Source organism: Pieris napi, chromosome 15 (assembly GCF_905475465.1).
Source record: "Pieris napi chromosome 15, ilPieNapi1.2, whole genome shotgun sequence".
Taxonomy (NCBI): domain Eukaryota; kingdom Metazoa; phylum Arthropoda; class Insecta; order Lepidoptera; family Pieridae; genus Pieris; species Pieris napi.
The window spans coordinates 4,303,252-4,328,848 of NC_062248.1; the positions used below are offsets into that span (position 1 = coordinate 4,303,252).

The window sequence follows — 25,597 nt, forward strand, 5'->3', positions numbered from 1 at the left end:
AATGTGAAGCCACACCGCCACAGTGTATATATATCAGAGTCGAATGGTATGAGTACAAGACTAAAAAAGACACCACCACAAATCCGCAGGGCTATCCTAGAATATAATAATTAAAGCGTAGACAACTAAAAGAGCAATTGAAGATGTTATATATTCATTCCTTTTTTATTGCTTTATAAGAGGCAAATAATATATGTTTATCTTGTCTTAATTTATACAAAGATATAAGCCTAGTTAGGAGGAGACTGATTAGGTCTATAACTCTTTACTCTATAAGACCTGCAGTGCAGGTCCTGCACACATAAATACATAAACAGGTTTATTGATAATTCGACGTATTCCCCTTAGGAGGTGATAGGGGTGACTATTAAGCTATTGTATTGTAAGCTATTATATTTTGATATTTTTCCCTAAAATGCTTTAATAAATCCAACGGAAAATATTATTGAAATAAATAGTCACCCCTACCACTTCCTAACGGGAATACGTGGAAATACCAATAACTGAGTGCGTTTTCCAATTACAGAGCATAATGCGACTCAGTGCCGCACAATGCCGCATAATGCTGAAGCTTAATGGGAACGTGAATTAGTTTTCAAATGCATCAGCAGAGTGCGCTTAGTCAGTGTTGAAAAAAAAATGTTCTGAATAGAGTTAGCAACCTCATTAATGTATAAATAATGTGGTTAACAATAATAATTGGTTGAAAACTTTTTACGCTTATTTTAATAATCAAATTATTTCATTACCATTTTTTTACTGAAATAAGAGAAATCCTTTAAAGAATATAAGGTTTTAACAAGCTAAATTAACAGTAAAATATATAGTTTCATGTAAGAAGTTTACATCATTTACGTTTTGAGTAATTTTTTTAAAATGATTTCTAAAAAAATTATATACTTTTTCAAAACCATTGCAATGTTTACAAGAGTATAATCCTGTAAAATAAATTTGTTTACAGATCCGAATTTTAAAATAAAATTGTATTCATATTTTAAATGTGGAATATAAAAAAACTATTTATACCTTCATCCATACTTATTTTTTTTTTTAGCCGTTTGAAATAACTTTAATTATTTTCAAAATCTACGACGAAACAAGTTTTTCAACAAAAAATAATACAACAAAACACTGGTCAATTTTCTGTCACTGTGTTGGTATTTATTGCGAGAAGCACGCGAGAGCATTACTTTTGAGAGTGCTCAATTGTGCGAAGCGTTGCTGTAGTTCGAACATTCTAGGTTGAGCATTATGCCGCATAATGCGCTCTAGTGCTGTAATCGGAAAACGCACTAAGTATGTATATTGTTAATTGTATACATTTGTAATTTTCAGAGATATAATATCTTGGGCTTATTTTATCATGTATAGTGCCGTTGCCCTATGCCCTATGTCCTATGGTATATTTTTGTATACTCTGTGGTATTGGTATAGTATTTCTAGTCTGTATGTAGTTTGAAGTGAAGGAGTATGTTTACAAATTAATATTTAAGGTTAGGAAGTTTGGCCTGCCCATAAACCCATTTGGCTATTTTGCAATAAGTAAGTAATAAATTTACATTTATTTAAGTAAATTACTAAAAATTATGATGTCAAAATGTGCCATTTCATCATTAGATAAATGTATTTTTGTTGCTTTTAATACTTCCTTAATATTATATATAATATAATTATATTTCAAACAAATTTATAATATGGTATTATTATTATATATTATGTATAACAAATAACTGTTATATAATAGAAAAGTCCTATTTTTTCAATAATCCTAATGAGCAGTGTTAAATTTAAATTATAAATTTGAAGCGCAATATTTACTCAAAAATAATTTTAGCTTCAAGGTCGAAATATGATAAAAATTGCAAAAATGTGAGTGACTGCGTATTGATCTTTATTGCGGTTAGTGATAATTTCCCTGATATCTAATAATTTTTTTAAGATCCTTCAAATTATATATTTCAATGCCTCTTCGAAGACTTATGTATAATGGAATGAGGGCGTATAAATTAGCACTGAAAAAAGCATTTACAGCCAAGAATTTATTCTACACAAATGTCATAATATCTATATGCCTCTCTACAACTGGTGATTTCTTAGAACAAAATTTTGAATTGTATGTTAAGGAAATTGAGAAATATGATTACGGGCGTACCGTCCAAATGGCTGTGTCTGGTATGACAACTGGTATAATTTGTCATAACTGGTATATTTTTCTAGATAAAGTTATAGTAGGTCGCACATTGCAAATGGTTATTAAGAAGCTTCTTTTAGACCAGTTTATTTGCTCCCCAATTGTGATTATGTCATTCTTTGCTACTGTTGCTATTTTTGAAGACAATCCATTAGAAAGCTTCACAGATGAAGTAGGAGAAAAGTTCTGGATTCTATATAAAGCAGAGTGGTATGTGTGGCCTCCAGCACAGATAATCAATTTCTACTTTTTACCTACTAGATATAGAGTTTTGTATGATAACACCATTTCATTGGGATATGATGTCTATACATCCCATATAAAACACTATAAATCAAAGAATCATTCTAAGGAAGATAACAATGAAAAGATAGAGAGATGAATACAATAATAAAATATGTTTTATTGTAATGATAATAAATTTTTTACAATAGCTATGTGTTTGCTTTTAGATAACTAAATTTTTTTAATTTTTTTTTCAGGCATTTTATAATGCAAGCAATAGCTGTCACATGGAGAAAAATTTCTACAAATGCACGGTCAGCTAGCTCAATCACTAACCTAAAAAAAATAGGAAAAACAGCATTTAGTAATAAATACTTACTTTATACTAATGTGACAATATCTGTAACCTTATCAGCTGTAGGTGATCTATTGGAACAGACATATGAATTGTACACAAAAGATATGGAAAAGTATGATTTTAAAAGGACTATGCATATGGGTTTTTCTGGTGCAGCAGTGGGGGTACTTTGCCACCACTGGTATAAAGTGCTTGATAGGTTTATTATAGGTAAAACAACTGATATGGTAATTAAAAAACTACTTTTAGATCAATTAATTTTCTCTCCAATAATGATTGTTACTTTTTTTGGTAGTTTAGCATTATTAGAAGACAATCCTGTGGATAATTTTAAGGAGGAAGTGAGACATAAGTTTGTTACTTTATATAAAGCTGAATGGATGGTATGGCCTCCTGCTCAAATTATTAATTTTTATTTTTTACCCACTAGATTTAGAGTTTTATATGACAATACAATATCATTAGGATATGATGTTTATACCTCACAAGTGAAACACAATAAGAACAATTTGAGAAATGCAGATCGTAAATCAGTTTGATATAGGTTAATTGCAATAGATAGTAAATTATTTTTTAATTACTGTACCATCAGATGATTATTGTTTATAATTATTTAATGTAAATATTAATTAGTAAGAGATAAACTCGAGCTGTGATTGTACTAATAAATTATTTATTTTGACAAACATTGTTGTTACCAAGTTGTAATAGTTGAAAATTGTTACATATCAATAAATACAGTAATGAATTGTTATGCAGTAATTTAATTTGGTGTCAAAAATGGTTCCTCCATATTAGAATCTCCTTTGCTTCTTCTTAAATTGTGTAAAACATTGCGTACAATAGAGTCCTCATAGATTTTGTCAGGCCAGGATTCTGATCGTCTGTTTAAGTTGGACTCTTCTAACGTAGGCATGCGACTGGTTCTTGGAGTACCAAAATGTGATCTATAGGATCTCCTACTCTTCTGGAGGCCTAGTAAAGACGTCAATAGTTTATCAAGTGTCGCAATATCATTTATATTAGAGTCTTTGTTAATATTTTTATGAGACATTCCATTTGATATTATACTTGATCTTATCGATGTAGGAGTTCTGGCTTGTAGACCAATTGTTCGGAAAACCTGTAAAAATATAGATTTTAATATTGTCAGATCAAACATTGATATTTGGTCCACCTAGAGTAGAGTACCAGGGTTTCCGACCGTACGATACTTACCGTGAATTTGGGATAATTTTATAACGGTATACAATGGTAAACTAATATTGTACGATAATGTTTAATGAAACTAGTCTTGATAGATACGATAATTTCTATCCATAATAACCAATATATGATAAATATACAGCAGTAAAGAATTCAAGAGTCCTGTTTACACCTTGTGACCTTGTCATCATAATAAAAATTAACACTTAAATAAGAAAGAAATAACAAGAGACTTTACAAGAAATCTAAATACCTCGTCTGCGTTGTGACTTTGATAGCTCATACGTTTTACTTTACGGTAGGTTTCATCATCAAGCGCCTCTTGTACGGCAGCTTCTAACTTATCCCTCATTGCCTCGTCATCTTGATTAAGGTCCTCCAAGACTAATCTGAAATGAGGTCAAAAAAACCAATTTTACCAACCGTTAGTATCCGAGTCAAGCCGCATTTAGTCCCTCCATACGAATAATAGCAATTTCTATTAAGGGCAAGTCTAGAAAGAAATTGTTTTTTTTACGCCTTGCGGGAGGATCACTATACTACGGCGGTTGAGAGTTCCAGTCGGCGGCGCAAGAATTTTAAGTATTATTATTTATAATATGTTAAACAATAATTACTCACTCGGCCATATCATCGTCAGAACCAATATTATTTCTGTTAGCTTCACGTGCAATTTTGATATCTTGTTCCCAAAAACGTCGTAAATCTGGTGTCGAGGTGTAAGGGGCGGCGACCTCTTTTATTTTCAAAAATATAAGAGCTGTTATAAATATGCAAATAACATTTACAATGGTCAGACAGCAACTTACAATTCCTGAAACATTATTTTTAACATGTATGCAGAAATATTCCGGGAAATACAAGTATTTTAAAATATAATCTGTGTATAAAAATTTATTGTGAATGTAGAGTTTAAAAGTTTAGTTCACTCGCTATGGAGTGTACCTATTAGTTTTTTTATTAATAAGTAAGTAGGAAAGTTCTGTACCTATTTACCATAACAAATATCTTTATAGTACCTTTGTCGCCCTCACAGCTGAATCTAGGTCATCCAGGATAAATGAGTTGAATGCATTGACTGAGAACTGAGGCTCAGAATTTTTGTTTCCTTTTACATTGTTATTTTTTTTCATTTGTAAATACTAATGACTAAAGTACTAATTATAATGTCCTCACCATTAACAGCAAATTCTATCGGCAAATAACTGTGGTAGAGTGGTTCGTAAGTTGAATTTCCCGTATATGATTCCCCTTTTAAATGTGGTATTTTGACATCAGGGTACAAAAGCCAAATGCACGCTAGCGCCCAGAATAATCCCTAAAACAATTATTTTTAACTCGGATAAAGAATTGAAAGTTTTTAAACATGTAAAAATGGGTTTGGTTTAATGTCTTAATTTCTTATGGTTCTCCGAAACAGCACTTTTTATGAATAAATCAATCTCATAGCAATTAATTTTTTAAGAAGTATTACGAAATATTTTGATAACAGAACGTGTGGCTCGAAACCGATTTTGATAAAATCATCTCGATCTTCATAAAATATTCGTTTTTTTTTATATTATTTTATATGCATAGGTGAGATAATTTACGAGCTATGAAAGTCGTTTCGGTGGACACAACTTTTAAGTAACTTCCAGTTGATCTTGGGTAGTGCAAATACCAATTACATGAAAACAATCAAGTTGAATTGAAGCTCTAAATGATTAAATAGGTAAATATATTTCTGTCTGTTATCCTGTGACATCTCAAGTAATTATACTCATAAAAGATTAGGGCTTTCGTTAGCGATGCACAATCATTATTTAATAAGCAATATGTTCAAATAGTATTTTGAAATCGACATCGAAATTATTAATTTAATCATCAAATCTTATACTACTATGTATATAAAAACCATCTCTATATCAATTCTTAATCGTTAATTTGTAAGAAATGCTTTAATATTTTAAAAGGTAGATGGATAATATGATGATATTATATTCTTTGGAAATGATGCCTTTATCAATAAAAAAAATCAGTAGAATTGTTGATTTGGGTCGTGCACAGCTTGTAAGGTCACCTAGGTCTTTTTAAAGAAGCGGAAATGGAGACAACATTGGATGTCCCGAAATTTGGTGTATTTTATTTTTATAGATTTTGAAATATATAACCATAAATATACATACACAATTAACAACTGGTGGTAGAAGCGAAGCAGATATTGCAATACCAATGAGCGGGCCCGCGCTTCCTTGAAGGAGTGCCAAAGCCACTCCTGTGCCAGAGGTCAATGCCCACAGCACTCCCATCCATAAGGATCGCACGTTACCCCTGAAGTATAATATATATTGAAGATTATTTCTTTGAGACAACTTTATATTGAAAGAAGCGTTGATATATTATTTTTTATATGCAAAATATTCCCAAATTATTAAGACGTCTCGTACCTTGCTTTCATCTCCTCCGTCGGCCAATCACCATATCCCCAAGGCATTGCAGTAGTCCCCAGAATAAGCCCAAATATGAAGCCAAAAAGTAAGGAAACCAACATCCCCATGATAAGACTTTCAAAACCACTTCTCACGAGGCTTCTATCTGCTATTATTGTGCCAAATGTTATCGACATCACGGGGCCCATTAGTGGTGACACTAACATGGCCGCTACTATGTTTGATGCGTTGTTTTCGACCAGACCAAGTGCGGCTAGGGAACTGTTATATATCAATTACAGTATATACATAAATACATGTTATAAAACGCTTGTTTATAGCGTTCAAAGTAAGAATTTTCGTGGTGAAAAACTAGCAAAACGACTTCTATCTATGACTCTGGCTAACTTATTTTCCGGGAACGTGTGTGTGTAAACGTAACGTCAAAATATATAAAAAACAACATTACAGCATTAATTTGATTCATCTCTGTTCCCAAAACGTAAGAAGTAAAGTATACGTTACGCAACTGAGCTACAGAAGCGAATAAACTAATTATTATGATGAGTAGTTAATAAACTCCTCATTCAAATACGATCTCGTACATACACTACGTACATATTACATACCTATAACACACATTTATGCAATCCACCGCCGCGATCAAATTAACTTATAAATTAATAAGTAAAAAGGAAAGGACTTTCTTAAAAATTATATAAATTTCATTTCTGTTATTGGATAAATAAATCTTCAAATAGAAAATTATTTATACTTACTCAGCTGTGATAATTAACGTAAGATAATCGAAAGACAATTCCCCGCCCCCTCGTACGCCGTCAACAACTTGCTTCACTGTTAACTTTGATCGAATCGACTCGACAAATTGTCGCCAACGTCTCGCATCTTCATTTTTATTACTATGAACACATTTTTTTTAATGGCCCGCACGGTTTGTGCAAACACATTTTTCTTTACAATTTACAAAAAAGACTTAAACTACTCTACAAACTCAAAATATCTTTATTCAAGTGGGTGGGTTTATTCAAGTACACTTTTGAATATATACTCTTTATTGTAATTTTAAAGTCAGCTATGTGTAACTTTTTATCCGTCCATGCAGCTATGAGAAATAAAATCATTATTCTGTAGCATACGCAATCTAATCTTAATGATTATTCAAACTTCTATTTAACTACACAGTTTGCAGTGCAACCTTAGTTGTAAAGAAAGTGGTAAAGTAGAAACTCATTCTACAAAAGAACTAGTAATTGTTGGTCGGACTTCTGTATATTCGACATTCATATACAAAAAATAATGTACTTACACTATCGTCTCTTCGTCGAGTTGCCTTTCGAAGGACGAATGAACAACATTGCAGGGGAGGACGCTGTAATTTTTTACCAAAAACATAAATGTGAAAAGTCAATATTGAATGCGTCGACTTCACAGACAAAATAATCGAGATCTATATATGTAATAAGTTAGTAGCGATAAGGCCGCCCGTTGCCTCATAACTTTTGTAACCAGCCCTGCGATTCTGTAACTCACTTCACGAACTCACACAGCGGTTTTCGCATCGGCGGTCTCTCTCAAATCAGTCGTGAAGCAGTCATTTTATGATTTGGCATTCTGAAAAGGTGGGAGCTTGTAGTTTATTGTTTACTTTATTACAGAATCGCAGGGCAGTTTTTTGTATTTTTGTTATGTGAATAAGGTAATAAAGCATAAATAAATAAATAAGTTCTGTGTACTCGGGATGTAATTCAGGCTCAGGATTTTTGAACTAGGCTAGATTTATAAGTAAAACAATTGTTTTCGATTAACGATGTAGCATTTACAAATCAAGTATAAGTTACCTAACAATAGATTTGCAGTAAACTCCAATACCGAGCTGTGTGAGGCAGTGAAGCATAGTTTCACATTTGTCTCCAGTGGAAAGTGGAAACATTACTTCGAAATAATTGCCCGTTTTGTCGCTAATCCACACTACATGCTCCACTTCCAGCTTTTTTAATAGTTCTTGCAAAATCTGACAAAAGCAACATACATTTTCGTAGCTTAATAAATATAATGTTAAATAATCAGATTATTTCTTACAGCTACAGCTTCCTTAAGGGATATACCTAAATACTTATATATTTAAAAGAATAAAAGATATTTAGCTACTAAATGACATGGATCGATGAGGTTTTATTACTTGCCTAGCCTGTTAGTCAACAGACATTATCAGTCGATAATAATTTAAATTTAGTTCCACTTTCTGCCACTTACAAACTCGAAAATAAACTGTCAATATTGCGTCGGCAACTGCTACTCACAAACTCGAAACGAAACACTTCAAACTGTCAATATGGCGTTGGCAAAGTACAACTTTGATGGTGTTTTCCAAATTTTAATGAAAAACAACAAGTATAATGGAAGAGTACATTCTTAACGTAATAATGTGAATTTAGCTGTGACAGACTCAAGCATTTTCTCTTTTTTTTCTGCCACATGGTCACTATCGTACGAATGGCCTAAGCATTAGCCAGCCAATTTATTGTATGTTGTTACGAACGGTACGGCTGAATATCTTTCAGGCCGCTAGTTAAACGGCGCTGTTTAGTTAATAGGCTAGGTCGCTAATTGAACGGCTTATTAAGCTAGTTGGCTGCGCCATAAACATGAGCTTATTACATACCTATTCAATTGTCCCACGTATGCTGTAAAGCACTCGAAACTTCAGTCAAATCAATTTTGCAAGTATCAATTAGAAAAGTTTTATTTAAAAGTGTAGTAAAAATATGCTAATGAATTAAGTAAAAGTGTTTCTTAGTCATCAGTGAAATGACGAGTGCTTCTGGAACCTCAATTAATTCACAAAAATCCTTGATTTAATATAGAATAAAACAAGCATTTAACGCCATGCAAATGCAAATAAAGTTTGATATAGTATGAGGTAATATATATAACATATGCGTTATATTATATGTTGCGAGACCGTGGTCAAAACGCGCAATTCTGGGATTTTATATACTAATATTTTGCGCAGACAGATCTACTAAATCCCTCTTGTTTTACTACTACTACTCTATATAGAGATTACGGTTGGGGTGTACTTAACTGAAATAAATTTCGTTAAGTTTTTTACATTAAAGATTTTACGTACATTTTCCATCGTAATCAGCTCATCACTTTCGCTTATCTTCTCTAATCTATGATCATATCCATCATAAGCCCGTTGAGTCAAATGTATTGGTATACTTTTAGCCTTCTTATTCCGTAATTCAACTTCTAACTTGCATTTTGCGGAATCAACACAAATTAAGTTCCTTGGCTTACCATACTTAAGTAAATACTCAAAATTACTAGAAGGAATACACACAACAAATATTACACCAGGCATTTCGAATAATAAACGAATACTGAACGTCTTGAATATAAATATGTCGAGTTAATTTAATTATTATGTTATTAACGTTCAAGTATTACTTTAGCGAAGTGCCCGTTAATTGAATATGAGGAAAATGAAGTCTGAACACCTGTCCCCTAACCTTGTTATTAGTAATAAAAGCTAGATCAAGGGTAGGAAATTAAATACTCAATTAATTACTTATTAATCAATGATCAAATATCACTTGCGCGAAAAATGCCTATGCGCGTATGCCACAGTTGTTAGGATAATTTTCCCATCTCTACTCCGACTTGATTTCGGGCGAAATTTCGACATAAATTAGTAAACATCAGAATAATGAAATGAGCAACTATGGCATATGCACGCTTATGTTAAGATTCTCAAGAATATATTTATATAATATTTACCGCCACGCAATTGCAACTTGACAGAGACTGTAGCTCTGCATTTCATGAATCACTGGATTTTGTAATAAAAAGTAAAAGGGGCCTATTACATAATTAATAACATCATATTATGATGTATTTTAAATGTAGAATTTACCACTTCATGATGTGGTCAACCAATTTATAGCCAGTTTTAGCTAGGTTTCTGATTGATTAGAGTCGACACGGGGTCTACACTGCAGATGCTTAGCATAGCAGATTTACGGATGGTATTTAAGACATTTCTATTAAATTATAAGCATATAACCTAAATCTTATTAAATTTCCTAGTACTGCCCTGCGATTCTGTAACTCACTTTTCGAACTCACACAGCGGTTTTCGCATCGGCGGTCGTTCTCAAATCAGTCGAGAAGCACTCATTTTATGATTTGGCATTCTGATAAACAAACTACAAGCTCCCACCTTTTCAGAAAAGTGAGTTACAGAATCGCAAGGCTGTATCCTCTAGGGGCAGATAAACGTCTGTGTCTGTTATTAATATTAAGTAGGTAAGTCTTACTTTACAAATCTGAACAAATTCGCCAGAATCCGTTTTTGGTACGTTTTGGTAAGTGGTTATATGATTAATATTATAATGAAATAATACAGTACAAGTGACCTACTAACTGTAATGGGAGTTCTAATTCCTTGGGTAAAACACGAGAAGACTAGTATCGTAATTGGATTTGTTTAGAGTGTAGGGCATCACGCTAGCTGTATCGGAGTTGTGACCCAATTCCTAAACTCACTTTAATATTTTAGCTATTGTCTTGATTGGGTTGAAAACCCGTTAACCATTACTCTATCACGCTCATATGTAGATATATATATTGAAACACATTTACATTTTAATCCTCTTCTAGTGTAGCTGTGTGCCCTTTTTTGGCAAAGGCCTCTAAACTAAAATAAACTTTAGATTTGTATAATAATAAATTATGACAATTATAAGTGTATTTTGAGTTGCATGCCTATGTTAAATGAGTACCGAATTTAGGTTATTTGAATAGTTAGTGGTTAGAAATTGCGTTCTCAACACAAATCGTGTGTTGGATTACCGATTCATACACAGGTCGACTGTGTGTCAGGCGCATGTCACATGCCTAAAGAAAAAGTATCAAAGAAACAGATGAAGAAATATTGATTAAATACTGTACGAGTTTATATTGTGCCCACCAATAATATCCCTAAATAATGTTTGCATATTTATTCTTTACAGAGACTCTCTTTATTATTCTTATTAATTTTATATTATTTATTACGTAAAATGAAGCTTTAACAAACAGCGTCAAAAACCTTCTAAAATAATTGTGAGAAGTTCTCCACTGCATTTCGTGTTATATTCATAAAACAACTGCAGTTAGTCGCTGTTCTTCTATTGTTTCCCTTGAAATATACCTATGTAGTTAATATGTTTGCTCTCTTATTATGTACTTCGTGTTGCTTTCTTAGATTTTAATGAGCAATAAAATCGATTTTTGCTGCCACGGAATATTATGTTAGCAATTTTAATAGAAGAATCATATCAATGACAATTTTTTTGCGTTAGCTCACACAAATGTACAGTATTTACAATATTCTTAACCTACATGAGTAATAATAATGAACTAATTAAAAATAGAACATTAAAACAAATTTTAATGCTGCCAGATTTAGCCTTTAACGTACCTAAAGGTACACTTATTAAAAATAAAAGACACATTATTAACGTTAAATTAATATTAAACACTGTTTTACCTATACTATTCATAACTCTTTATTTACATAACAATTAGACAAAACAGGAGAAACAATTATATAAAAGAACACAGAGGCGAAGGATGTTTTTAAACTTAAAAATATAATATAATATTATTAAGGTAAAAATAATAAATGGGTTATGGGTACAATACAATGCTGGTAATTGTTTTTGGACAACTACAGGTAGAGCTTTGAACATACGAATGGTGAAGCAAGATTGAAAAGACGTATTTATACGAAGGTAACATGAGGGTCCAGTTATGAGAGGAACGAAGGGATATTTCATATTAGGGCCAAGAAAATAGGAGTTATCTTTAAATAATCCCTACAGTAGATTTTCAAACGCACTGCTTACATAATCAAACGATGTATTTATTTTCATAAATTTATAAAGATATTCAACGGGCTCCTTGCTTGTAAGTGTATGGGAATTAACGCACGTATCACTGATCAAACTTAATTATTTATGTTAAAGCTAGATCCAAGGGCAGTCAAAAATGTTTTCTATTGTGTTACAGTTTTTGCTTTGAGAAAAATTTCAATTCGATTATGGGCATATGCAAAAAGAAAACGATTTACGATTCCTATTATGTGATTATTTGTATCTATTTGTAAACACTTTTCTAGCACTATCTAGTTAGTTTATGTGCGTGTTCTTTAAAGATATTGAAGAAAACTTGTGGAAAATTTTCTTGACACCACGATATAACGCTTGTGCGTCATTAAATAGGTACACTAAAGGTAATATCTATAATAAGAAATATTGCAATTACGTGACGTCTCAGGACTATTATTTCTTCAGTGAGCTTTGACATTTTATATTTATTAACATTTGTATTTACATTGACTGTACAAAATGTTAGTGTAATAAACAAAACCAACGTTTTTTTTTTCATCAGAAATCCTAAGTTTTTGGGTACCCTTTTATTATTTTTTGTTAGGCATGGACGGGATACCTACATGCCATGAACAGAAGTACGAAATCACCTGTATTGCCCTAAATGTATACATTGCTTAAAAAAAATTTTTATGTTCGTAATATCGATTTTTCAGTTGCCAAATTCTGTATCCATGCAAACTCATGAATGGGGCGATGATTTGTATTACGAAGCCAAAAACACGATGCAACATCCTAAAGTCTATTCTTAGATGTAAAATAAACTTGCATTAGAATCTTCACGTGTAATGTATTCGGTTTGATGAGCGGTAACAAAAACAGCCGGCGCGCAGCCGTGTCCCGTTGCCCTAGCGTAGGGCGGGCGGCCGCCCAGTCGCGGCTCTCTCGGCCGCCGGCGCGAACACGCTTCCAACGCGCGATCGATATCCTTAAAACCCTAAACCCACAAATTAATACAAAAAAATATTACAATAATAGTGATAATTAACCCATGTTAACCTAAAGTGAGTTGGTTTTATTTGCGATGCTGAAACTAATATCGACGGCTACTGTATAACACCTGATCGGTATATTCCAATCTATTTATTATTAAGATTTTATATCGTGTAAAATGTACGCCGTTGTGTGATGTATAAACGAGATATCCACCAAAGAGTTTTGTGTTACGTAAATGTTACCGCGACAGACATTTCGAAATCGATAGATTATTAATTTTGCTTGCAGGGTCCAAATGCTGTAAAATAACCATAGATTTTAAATTTAGAATGAATTTGTCCATAGATAAACAATCATTTGAAAACAATCTGTTGTGTTTCAACAAAACTAGATTAATTATATTTTTATTTTTATTAAAACAAATATCATCTGTTATATAAGTCTATCCTTGTGACGTAATTTTCTTAAGAGGACGAAACTAATCAGAACCGCTAAGAGTACGTATACTTGTTAAATACATCAATACGATGACACAGTTTTTTTCTTAAACAATACTTGAAAAATGATTTGATACATAAACAGCTGATCCTGCGGTACTTTTAACCTTGATATTGTAGAGTACAAGGTCTTTTTGGCCAGTACGTTTTGGGAGGTTCACATTGTGAATCCTTTAAGACATTTATCTCATTTAGACTCAGATATGAATTCAACAGACACGTGCTATAGCTTCAGCTCATTAAAGCACATTGTTTCCAAGTCAATTTAGATTTTGTAAGCACAAACAATAGTAAACGTAGCATTCATTTTACGGGAATTGTGTTATAATTTATGAAACTTAACCAGTAAAAAAAGAAGCTGGTGCTGTCCTCGCTCAACAAATAAGTATACCGATACAGCGAGGAAATGCTGCCAGCATTGAAGATACTCCACAGGGAATATTTATCCATTTTGAATTATTGCTAAAAGAATAACTAAATATGCATATTTTTCAAAACGAATGAATAAAACATTAACAAAAAGCGAACAACATTAAGGATTCTTCAAATCATTCATTAAATCAAATGTTATCTCTTATTAACAATCATATCGAACATTTAAGAGGCAATTTAGTAGATTGACACGCGCTTAGTTATTACAATTTTGAGTTTTGAAAAATTAACTAAATTAAATAAAATTTTAACTAAGTTTTTGTCACCTTCTGTCAAATTATGTTCACGCTGTGATAAAATAAGACATGAGATTGATTTAGTTTTTATTATTAATAATTATCACGAATTATGTCCTAAACTGATTTGTCGTATTCGACCTTCTTGGAATTATTAATTTTATGTTTACATTCTGCAGTACTCATTGACTTCTACGTCAAGAGGGAATAACAAACGGTCTGCCATTGGCATTTAGTGCCCACTATTTACGGTATGTCAACCTTCATGGTAGTTTTCCAATATTTTATGAGCAATAACGTTCAATTAAGACGTTTTGTGTTTCTTTTTAGTTAGACAAACATCGTATGCTTCCGATAAAGTTTGTTTTAAAAATTCCCGGTTTTAACGGATAAACCAATTGACTTAAAATTTTACAATTATTGTCTGTAAAGTACACAAAACACCTATATAATACATACATTTATACATACATTATTATACATTATTATTATATTAATACATACATTTATAAATGTATGTATTATATAGATGTTTTCTATGTAGTTTGTTCTAAAACAAGGTATATTAATGAAGAACAGTGTTGGCCGAGTGGCTTCAGCATGCGACTCTCATCCCTGAGGTCGTAGGTTCGATCCCCGGCTGTGCTCCAATGAAATTTCATCCTATATGTGCATTTACAAACATATCTATAACGAGCATTTTTATTCGTTATACCTCTCTATAACGAATAGGCCCTTGAAATTTAATTTACACTGTATATATATATATATACTACGTATATTACCATAAAAGGTGTACTGTGTTTTTAATGATTTACACACACATACACCATTATATAACCATTATATTATATTATATATTATATTATATATTATATTATATATTATATATATATTATATTATATATATATTATATATTATATTATATTATAACACCATTTGCATAAGAAAATTGTGTACATTTTCTATGTACCGACGTTCTTTTTCGGAGGTATAAATAAAGTCAGTGGAAAGTAAAAATATAGACCACTTACAAAAGCTTAAAAATGTGGTTAATATTGTAATGTTGGGGTAAAAGCTTAACAGCATTTGCCTTATTTCTTTAAAAAAAGAATAAGAAAAACCTAACTAAACCTAAATTATCGCGTATTTTCGGCGTTCAAATTATTTAGCTTTTATCTCGCGTGTATAACAGCGTCTACGGTAATGAGTAATATTACATTTTTTAACAAATCCATGACATCTGATAAAACAATTGCGTATAAACGATGTCAAATTAGTTCCAAGCATGCTATACCAGTAACGATGTTATAAAATTTGTTTATAAAAACAACACGAAGGTCTTGGAATACAGCAATTTCTGTGTGCTAACAGATTAGTTTAAACAGACAACAGACAAGTAGGGCCGTGCTTTTTGAGCCGTAATTTTTCGCAACAGTCGACTGAAACCATCCAATCGGAGGCAATATCATTATTTCCTATTGTTATTATTGATTATTATTTATTCACTCTTTATTGCAAAATATAAAAACTACAGTGTCAAGTCTTTATAACGAATTTCAAGGTACCGAGCATTTTTATTCGTTATAGAGAGGTTATATAGAGTGAAGAATGAGGGTATTGGCTTAACCAAATAAATTTCACTCATTTTTACGTTATACACAGCTTTTCGTTATAACGAATGACGTTATAAAGAGTTTACACTGTATTTTAAAATATATGCAACGGGCAACCTGATCGCTAATAAGCGATCCATGCAATTTATTATCGTGGGACAGGGGTAAACGAAGTCAGGCGGGTCACCTGCAACACCAGGCTTGCAAGTGCGTTACCGGCCTTTAGACCTACGCGTTCTAAACTCTTCTTAGACGTAACGGTTCAGATTTCAGAAATATCTGGGATGGCAGTTGGTTCCATGAAGTCCATGAAAAATTATTTAATTGCAAAGAAGCCTTCGAAAAATCAATCACAACTTCGTCTTCTCATTACTGAAGTATTTCTTTATGAGTATTGAATTATTTATTCCTTATAATAAATGTATAATTTACCAAGTCTATTAATATTAAATGTCAAAGTATAACGAAATCTCTGTTCAATCTGCATTTCTATGAGTTTTATTAAACGCTTTGTCTGGTCGAGTATTGGACGTGGGTGATATTTTAATGATGAGATTAAAATGAAAAGTAAAAAAAATCTTATGCTTGCGTTTGTTATTTGTGTCTGTGCTAATAATATAAAACAATTATCGCTTCAGGAATCTGTGGTGCTCCAACTATTCGTCTTGGCTTAAAATTTCTGTATTTGTTTTGATCATTTTTCGTTATAGGTTAGTCTTTCGTTTAGTCTTCTTTCTATATCTGAATGGCGTCGAGTGTCAGTGGTAAAACAAGTATTAACTTCACACATATAGAAAAATCCATTGGTGTTCTGTCAGGGCCAGATACAAGTAAGTTATTATATAGCCCGTTAGGTATGTAAATAAATGTAAATTGTACCGAGACAGTATAAAAATAAATGGTTTTCATATTTGAAAAGTTAAAAGAAATTGCCATCTTGCAAAGGCTTTGCCCTTGAAAGTTCTAAGTAACGACCTTCATAAACTGCTCATTCATCCCTCGACTTATGTTGAATAGCAATTGCCAAGCAAAATTGATGTCGCCACTATAAATAGTAATATTTTAAGAAATTAAATTGTATTTGATGTGTAATGTATATTTATACTATGTGCAGTTGCTTAATTTTTCGTTTCACTCTTGAAAGTTGCCGCGATTTACAAATTATGTCTTAGTATTTCAGCTGTACCACATTCGTAATATATTAAATCATTGATAACTGTAGTAACTTAAATTTAACCCAGCCACAATATTCTAGACTACAAATAAAATCAAATTGAAAAAAATTAAGCACTATGTTACAGCGCACATAGTATAGTTAATAAAATTCTGTGGTTGTTATACAGTTATAATGTCTGTGGTTTAAATCAATATCACAGACTAACAAAACTTATAACTATAAAATAAAACACCTTTAAATATTATATCTATGGAAGTGAACCTTTCGCTGGTAACACTTCGTCGCTGTACTGCGATGGTAAAACAACTTCAAAAGCTCTATTTCTAATTGAGTTTATTCGTATTTCAATCTCAGTCGGTCATCAGTAACTCAACTCACAAGCAACGTACAAATACGTCAAACTTTAGGAAATTTTTCATGGATATGTAAAACATCAATTGACGTTCTAGAACACGAACGAACGAATGCAGAAACTAATTTGGGATACTAAAATTAATTTTGGTATAAATTACACCAAACCTTCCACCTGGCGGTATTTCTTGTGATGTGAATATAAAATAAAAAATTAAGACAATTTATTATACGAAACACTACGTCCAAGTTGAGAGATTATAAGAAGGTATAATAAATGACAGTCATGTCACATTAGACAATTGCAAAAGGACATTGACAAATGACAATTCTCTATATAATTTTATTGTATCATTTTATAGTATTGTTAGATAGTTCACATTCTGCACTTACTACGTACTTCTTGATAATCATATTGTCCCTGGCATCAGTACAGCCCATTATTCGTGATCAATATGTGCATGGGCAATTCGAAATTAAAATGTTTCATCTGATCTATAGTTAATCTACACTTGTTATATTAGACACTTTCAAATTCACACAAATAAGAACATACAATTAGTTCTCAGTAAAACAGTATAAGTTCCATCTATTCTGCTCAGTATGAGGTTCTTGGACTAAGGCAACGAGAGTTGTGCCTTTTAAATACATTTTAATGAAAACTGAAACACGTGCACGAATGTAATCTTATTTTGGTTCGTTAAAATGAACGGTGTAAAGGAAATAACTCCACGCGTTGGCGTTCCCATTGCGAAACGGAAACCTTGAGCAATGACCGAGTTATGGAACGGTTTTTAATTTTTGTATGGAAATAAAACCATAAAATTGCATTACGATTCTATTTAGACATTATGTACTATGTTATATTCGGCGTTATATCGCTGACGCAAGTAATATTGTTATTGAATAACCTAAAGTATTTTCGTTCGTTTTCCCAAGTATACGTCGTAATTGTAAACGGAAATGAAAAATACGTTGACGTACAGTTGACGATTCAACGATGGATCAATTTAAGTTGGCCTTTATTTGGAATATGACGATTTCATGATGTGGCCAACTATTTAGTTACATAGCTTAAACACAAATTACAATAATATAAATCAGCGTATTGTTAAATTCGTAAACTATATTTAATAACTTTATTATTATATTTCAAATAAAAAAAATAACAGAAAAGCAATAACTAACTTTAAAATATAATAACTAAAATATATTTTGAAAAGGAGTACGTTTAGGCAAGATTCAGAAGATATTGAAATTGAATCAACGAACCAGGCATGACTTATGCTTTGATAATGTCAGATTCTGTTGAACGCATACATTGGGTACAGTTACAAGACTGCTACTTGGACGACGTATGTATGTATGTATGTATGTATTGTAGGCTGCTCATGTTTCCATATATAATATTTCTTTTATCATTTGTTTTTTTAAATATAAAATAATAAATAAATGTATTAAAAAATAAATATATAAAAAAATAATAAATTATTATTTATTTATAACTGGAGTTACTAACAGCCAAAAATCTTACTTTGAGTACACCTTAAACATGCCAAAATGATAATAATAATACAATAACGTAGTATCGCCATATTTCTAAAACAGGTCGCATTTTTTAAATAACTTGGAACTTTTAATTGTGTCGACACAATTAAAAGTTCCATCATAAAATAGATTCTTTCATGGAAAAGATCATTAAGAATGCATAGATATGACCAACAAAGCGACATTTTGTTATCTAGTAATCGGACTTTCTGGCTTTCGTTATCGAAGTTGTATTATTGAAAGCAAATTGATTTTTTTATTAACTTAAGGAAAACCCTTAAAGAACTAAATACACTTTTCACTAGTCCATTGGTGTGCACCAATAGACTTCCTTCCGGGGATCGAACCTATGACTTCAGGGATGAGGGTCGCACGCTGAAGCCACTAGGCCAAAACTTTTCTTAAAATTGACTACATTTTTATATTAAAATATATTTTAATTATTGTTTTATTTTTCTTAAGTATTACACAGCTGTATCGTTTAGTGGTTTACAACTTAAAAGAGGAGGTTTCAATCCGATGCGTTACTTCAATTCTTACCCCAAGAACAAATTAGTCTAATTGTACTTTTTAACTAAAGTAGTCTGTTTCTCTTCATCACACCGTTAATAGCATTTGACAGAAAGAGACGGTAACGTACTATAGTGTAATTGTAATTAGACTGATTTAGGGATTATACTTTGTGACCAACAAAATAATTTTATTATAAGTAAATAATTGCCTATACACTATGTGGAACCAGCTGCCCACTGAAGTATTTCCGAACCAATTCGACTTAGGGTCCTTCAAGAAAAGAGCGTCCAATAATTCTTAAAAGGACGGTTCACGAGCCCTCTGGCATTGAAAGTGTCCATGGGCGGTATCACTTAACATCAGATGAGCCTCCTGCCCGTTTGCCACAAAAAATAGGTTTTATGTGGCAATCACAGATCAAAATATAGTTAAATAATAGTATTATCCGACAAAGACTAATTTACTGTTTATCGGGTTATAAAGGCGTTGAAATGAGTTTTCATTTTCTTTTCCACCGTTGGTTGGTTTCACGAACGACTTGGTCGGTTGAACAAGAGGCTTCGATTGTGCTGACTGACGTTAGCGACATTCGGGCCAAGCGACCTATTTTGCAAATGACTATATTGGTTGTGGTTTAGTTAATGGAATATAAAAATAAGTATAACAGAGTAAATAGGCACTGAAAGCGTGTCGCAAGTAGTATAAGTAGATTTTCTAACACACGCTGATAGATTTATTATTATTAGGCTTATTTATAGATGACTTTTATATTTTAATTTCGTTGCTACTCGCTTTTGTTTAATTGTTATAAAAATTTGGTTGTTTCTTGGGTATGCCTACTGGTAACATACAAGCATAATTATTTTATTTACAATTAAGTATTAACAAATTTTCTGAACCTAAAAAGTAATAATAAAAATTATTAAAATAAAATCAAAATAAATTTAAAAAGGTTGGTCCCTGTGGCAGTGTTCCTTTAACGCTGGCAGCATTTCCTCGCTAAAATACAATTTTAGTTTTATAAAAAAAAGAAGCATAATTATGATATTACTTAGATGTATATTTCCACATGATTTAAAACTCTTTTAAATGTTTAAATGAACTGTTATACCGTTAAAAGTAAAAATCAATGTTGATGTATTAAATCGACAAATAAAGAGAATATTGAAGAGCATATAGGTAACATGCATGCATTATTATGATATGATATGACTTAGGGTCCTTTGAGAAAAGAGCGTACCAATTCTTAAAAGGCCGGCAACGCACTCGCGAGCCTTCTGGCATTGAGAGTGCCCTTGGGCGATGGTATCACTTAACATCAGATGAGCTTACTGCCCGTTTGCTCTCGTTCTATAAACAAAAATGATAGAAATACACACAAAACCCCATTTAAATAATTAAATGAACTCTCATACCGTTTAAACCAATAATAAATATAAATGTATAATTTAGTTAATGCGAAGAAATTTTTATAATAAAAATATTTAAATAACAGTTAATAAATTACATATAAATTTGTTACATATTACGTAATGCTGATTGAAAATTCGAACTTTGAGATATTTGTGGTGTAGAGCCTCTACACTCTCAATGCCTACGCCGTAGCAGTGGTTAAAGTGATCTAACACGACCTAAATACCTCGGAAACTGCTTTAGCGGATTTATGTAGTATCCAAATTAATATCTTCAAAGTTTAGAATGAATTTAAACCTAAAAAGAACAGACCTAAAAAGGTTTCAGTGCCACAGATTTTATTTACAAAATAGTGAAAACCATAACCTCAATAAAAATAGATAATAATTTGATTCCTAAATGAAATAGTTCTTCGCTTCTGGTATTTTAAGTAGATAAATTATGTCTTTCACGCTACATAATTTGGACAAATATTATTAAAATCCTGCGCAGACGAATTGGGGGCATTAATTAATAAGATTTAGGCTTGAACACATCTTAAAATGACTCACCAATCTCATGTTACGTCATCGACATAGATCCATAAAGCTATTTGGTACTCGAGCGCCTATTACATACCATTTAAATAACGTCCTGGCGCGTTAACATCCTTGAGATGAGGACATTACGACGCCAGCTCCGTACTTAGTCTAGGATTCTGTTAATACATTTATTCATTCATTATTTATAGAGATTAATTGTTGAATAGATATTTCATATAGAGTATCAAGTCAGACGTTACAATTCCTAATTAGTCTCCTTGGCTCTATTCGCCGGAACTGTTATGGTTTAATTGGCTTAAAAATGCATAGAAGGCTGATCATGTACCTATTAGAAAAAGCCAATGATCACGAAATAGATACAGAAATCTGTGGCCCAGACCTCAAAATGTTGTGACGTCACTGGTTTTTTAAAACGGGGTAAGGCAGTTCCAACAACATTCCAATAGGCTGGAAAACTATTGAAATGGTATTGCACTACAACTTTTATAGTTATGTGTATATGTAAAACTATTAAAATAATCGTTGTGTATGAAACTAGGAGTTTTATTATGTAGCCAATTCTATTTAACCATTAAAAATAATATAGAACTATTTTTTGGCTGTAGCATTATATTCACAGTTTTAGGCAAAAACTTAAACAATATTTTAACCATCTACTAACTTAGGCCCACGATGCCATTTTCTTGAAAAAGAGAAGTTTTTGAATACAATACAATTGTTTACTGTTTTATACATACTGATATTTACTTCAAACCTTTTCTTGACCACAAACCACAAAACCAGGGGTCTGAGCAAGATGCCTTAACAGTAGTGTATGTAGAAAGTCGAAAACTAAATTTGTATGAAAATGACGTTTCGTTACAAATTTTTAAGTTAAGGCATCTTGTATAACCCCCCAGTACAATCTATATATATATACATATATGTTATGTTGGTTTGTGTACGATTCAAAAACTCAAAACGTTCTGCACCAATTGAGCTGAAATTTTAGCATGATATATAATCCGCATCAAGGATTGTTTTTATCTATTTTTTTTTCCACAAGTATTAAATTAAACTAAAATGTATTCTTTGTTTTGTTTCTCATTTCTCAACCATTCAATGACAATGTGCCACAGCGAAGCGTGGCTGGGTTATTAATAAATCTGCAATGAAATTATGAATCCTATGCAAAGTCACGCAAAAGAATTAGATACGCATTTACGTTATCAGCATCGCAAATTTAACATTATTTGAGAGTCATTTCTTTCCCAGCGTTAAACGGATTCAAATGTGAAAATGTTAAAATAAAGTGTTGCGTATAAATGTGCGAAAGGTGATTTCTAGTAGATATGACGTCACTCAAGCATGGCGTCAACTTAAGCCGGAGGGCCTGCAGGCGAGCGTTTGGTCTCTTCACCGCTGCTGCACTTTTGACTGTCGCCAACACAAATCCTATTGAAGTAAGTAGATAACAACTCATAACTAAAGTACAAATGAGGCTTTTATTGAATTTGATTTTATGCAAAACAGAATACTTAGATTTAAAACTAAACAACTGTAATATACTATTTTAGCGAATAGTTAGAAGAGAATAAAATGCTTTGTATAAATTTTTCTGGTAGATATTAATGTTCTTTAATATTGTGGATTTTTTTTTAATTCTATCATCAATAGTTTTCGCTTGCTATATAAGATAGATAGATAGCGAAGATATTTTATACGCATTTTTTTACACCTTGGAATACATTATTGTAGTTTTAGTAGGTATCCTTATTTTTTTCTTGCCTATATTAATCAGTGATAATGTAGCATTCAAATGGTGAAAGAATTTTTAAAATCAGTCTAGTACTTTGTGAGCCAATTCATTACAAACATACTTACATACAAATCTTTCCTCTTTATAATCTTTATATCTTATACTAATGTTATTACATTTAAATTTGTAAATGAAATATTTATTACATCAAAATATGCTATATGCTTTACTTTATAATGGTCTAAGATCCCGCTATACAACGACCTTCACCGAGATGCTTATTTAATGAAACTTATTTTATATATAATTTAATATGTCAATAAATATAATCCATATGGGTTGCCTAGCAAATTTCAGTTATACCTTTGGTAATTTTAATTTAATGTGAATTTCTAGTGCATATTGTATTTTATGAGTTTATGAGTTACTACTGAAAGGTCGACGGCGTTAAAACGTGCAAACACTGTATATGTACCATAAAATTGATGCTTAGTTCGTTTTAGAACTAAAATTAGTTACGTGCGTAACCACTGTAAGATTCTTCATCCGATTTTGTGCGGAAAGAAAACCATGTGGGATTCGAGGTCGCCTCAGTGCTACTTTTATTATCAACATAAGAAGTAACATAAGAAAACAGAAGAAAAGAGGTAGGGTACTGTTGAGTTGATTGAATAAATAAAATGACGCGTAGCTAATAACAATATAGATCCCATAACCGCTTGTTCCGCAATTATTTCGCAAACAGTGTGCAAGACGTAACATTTATTACTAACAAAACACACACACACACACAGAAATACACAAAATAACAATAATAAAAAAAAGAGAATGAAAGATAATAAAAAATATTTTAAAGATCAAGGTACGTTTTAAGTGTGTAATGTGTACGCCACTCAAGTATAGACAACTGATTGGCAGTTTATAAATATATAATAAGCAAAATATATTTTCATTGCACGTGTCCACCACTTTAACGCTTTCGACCTTGCTCCATAGTATAATCGATTATACAAATGAGGATATGAACAAAACAAATCATTATTTTATGTGAAAAATGAAGAAAGAAGAAGGAAAACTTTATTACATAAACAGGATCTTTAGTTAAAAAAAGTGCACTAGGATTCCCTGTGTCATGGGCTAGTCTCTTCCTTTTGACATGTTAACGGTTCTTCGGACATAGTAATTTCTACATAATGCTTACATTTTATAATTGACTAGTAGACTCAGCCAAGCGTTGCTGTGGCTAAGATTTTTGTTATATTACATAGTAGTAAACTATTCAAGAGAAACGGCAGGAGAACACCAATCCACCATGCTTTTTGGTGGTTATGCCATTAAATTGTAGCTTATGTGAAACGTTGGTAATTATTTTGATAAGGATCAGTACCTAGGTATGAATAAAGAGCATTTTCTAGCGGTGGAATTTAAAAAAAAAAAATTAATATAAGGACGCTTATTGTGACGTATCTATAAAAGATAGAGACATGCTGTCGCGACATTTTTTATAGATAGTGATGTGTCCTGAAAAATTGTAATACATCATTTTGCTCTATAATTAATAGTTTTCGCATACGATTGAAGGAAGTTTTTTTGTTTATTTTTTTACAACTTGGGTTAGATTATTCAAGTTTTAGTAAGCATCCCTATTTTTTTTTTGGAAATGAAACATTGCCTATGTCACTCGGGAATAGTGTAGCTTGCCAACGGTGAATTTTTGAAATCGGTCCAGTAGTTTCGGAGCCTATTCATTTCAAACAAACAAAAAATCAAACCTTTCCTCTTTATAATATTAGTATAGATTGTTACGCAATAAGAACATTTTCCTCATAGGATTTTTCAGCATGGGACAGTTTTAAAAGATGTTGTTTAAAATTGTTTGGGAATTAAGTATATATTAGTATAAAGTTTTGAATCGGTAGTAAAAATTTGTTTTCAAGGATGTGGTTAAAGATTAGAAGGAGAAAAAGCTTTATATAGGTTAAGATTACACAGAATTGTTGAAATCTAAGGTTTTATTAGTATAGTACATACGTCCTGAAATATAAATGAATATTGTACTTAATAATAGTTGGAACTTGAGTCAAACTTTTAAACTATTTACCTTAGACAAGGTCTCCGTAACTTGAGATAATTCTCAAGAGTAAATTCCGCGACAAAGCAAGGTCAAGAACGTCAGCTGGCAAGAATTCAGCAAACTGCAACGGTATTTTATTAGAACAATGAGAGCAATGTATATCGATTTTCTAGCT

The 25,597-nt window shown here is 31.7% G+C and overlaps 3 protein-coding genes and 1 long non-coding RNA gene across 13 annotated transcripts in view; 2 read left to right on the forward strand and 2 right to left on the reverse strand.

The window, feature by feature from the left end:
• Positions 1-1,407: 1,407 nt before the first annotated feature.
• On the forward strand, positions 1,408-3,528 carry LOC125056775 (mpv17-like protein 2). 2 transcript variants are annotated; one of them, XM_047660060.1, is made up of 2 exons: positions 1,408-1,542; positions 2,674-3,528. In XM_047660060.1, exon 2 carries the CDS (start codon positions 2,684-2,686, stop codon positions 3,311-3,313), a length of 630 nt encoding a protein of 209 aa, XP_047516016.1. In that variant the 5' UTR covers positions 1,408-1,542; positions 2,674-2,683; the 3' UTR covers positions 3,314-3,528. The 2 variants fall into 2 exon arrangements, with proteins under 2 accessions (XP_047516016.1, XP_047516017.1); XM_047660061.1 differs by lacking the exon at positions 2,674-3,528 and adding an exon at positions 1,940-2,667 and having other exon boundaries at positions 1,419-1,542.
• On the reverse strand, positions 3,426-9,802 carry LOC125056774. The gene is made up of 10 exons (XM_047660059.1): positions 9,543-9,802; positions 8,251-8,423; positions 7,719-7,781; positions 7,171-7,311; positions 6,410-6,673; positions 6,149-6,293; positions 5,157-5,298; positions 4,602-4,794; positions 4,234-4,369; positions 3,426-3,897 (listed from the first exon to the last, which is right to left on the reverse strand). Exons 1-10 carry the CDS (start codon positions 9,777-9,779, stop codon positions 3,538-3,540), a joined length of 1,854 nt encoding a protein of 617 aa, XP_047516015.1. The 5' UTR covers positions 9,780-9,802; the 3' UTR covers positions 3,426-3,537.
• Positions 9,803-13,195: 3,393 nt separating this feature from the next.
• Positions 13,196-25,597, forward strand: part of LOC125056624 (sodium/hydrogen exchanger 3) — a 36,225-nt gene continuing 23,823 nt past the window's right edge. For 5 of the 9 annotated variants that reach the window (XM_047659834.1, XM_047659832.1, XM_047659835.1 and 2 more), the window contains exons 1-2: positions 13,197-13,415; positions 22,865-23,052. In XM_047659834.1, coding sequence (XP_047515790.1) covers positions 22,942-23,052 — 111 coding nt within the window. In that variant the 5' untranslated portion in view covers positions 13,197-13,415; positions 22,865-22,941. Of the gene's footprint in view, positions 13,416-22,864; positions 23,053-25,597 lie in introns of all 9 variants that reach the window. The other 4 variants (XM_047659829.1, XM_047659837.1, XM_047659838.1 and 1 more) reach the window with 2 other exon arrangements.
• Positions 20,598-22,105, reverse strand: LOC125056627. The gene is made up of 3 exons (XR_007118081.1): positions 21,990-22,105; positions 21,620-21,765; positions 20,598-20,654 (listed from the first exon to the last, which is right to left on the reverse strand). It is a non-coding gene; the product is annotated as an uncharacterized LOC125056627 (long non-coding RNA).

Excerpts from the sequence above, each read along its gene's own strand:
- LOC125056774 (XM_047660059.1), bottom strand. The coding sequence starts at position 9,779 with ATGCCTGGTGTAATATTTGTTGTGTGTATTCCTTCTAGTAATTTTGAG. Across the intron at positions 5,299-6,148 it reads TACCACCAGTTGTTAATTGT|GGATTATTCTGGGCGCTAGC; the intron begins GTATGTATATTT and ends TAATTGTTTTAG. Across the intron at positions 4,370-4,601 it reads TCTGACGATGATATGGCCGA|ATTAGTCTTGGAGGACCTTA; the intron begins GTGAGTAATTAT and ends ACCTCATTTCAG.
- LOC125056775 (XM_047660060.1), top strand. The coding sequence starts at position 2,684 with ATGCAAGCAATAGCTGTCACATGGAGAAAAATTTCTACAAATGCACGG.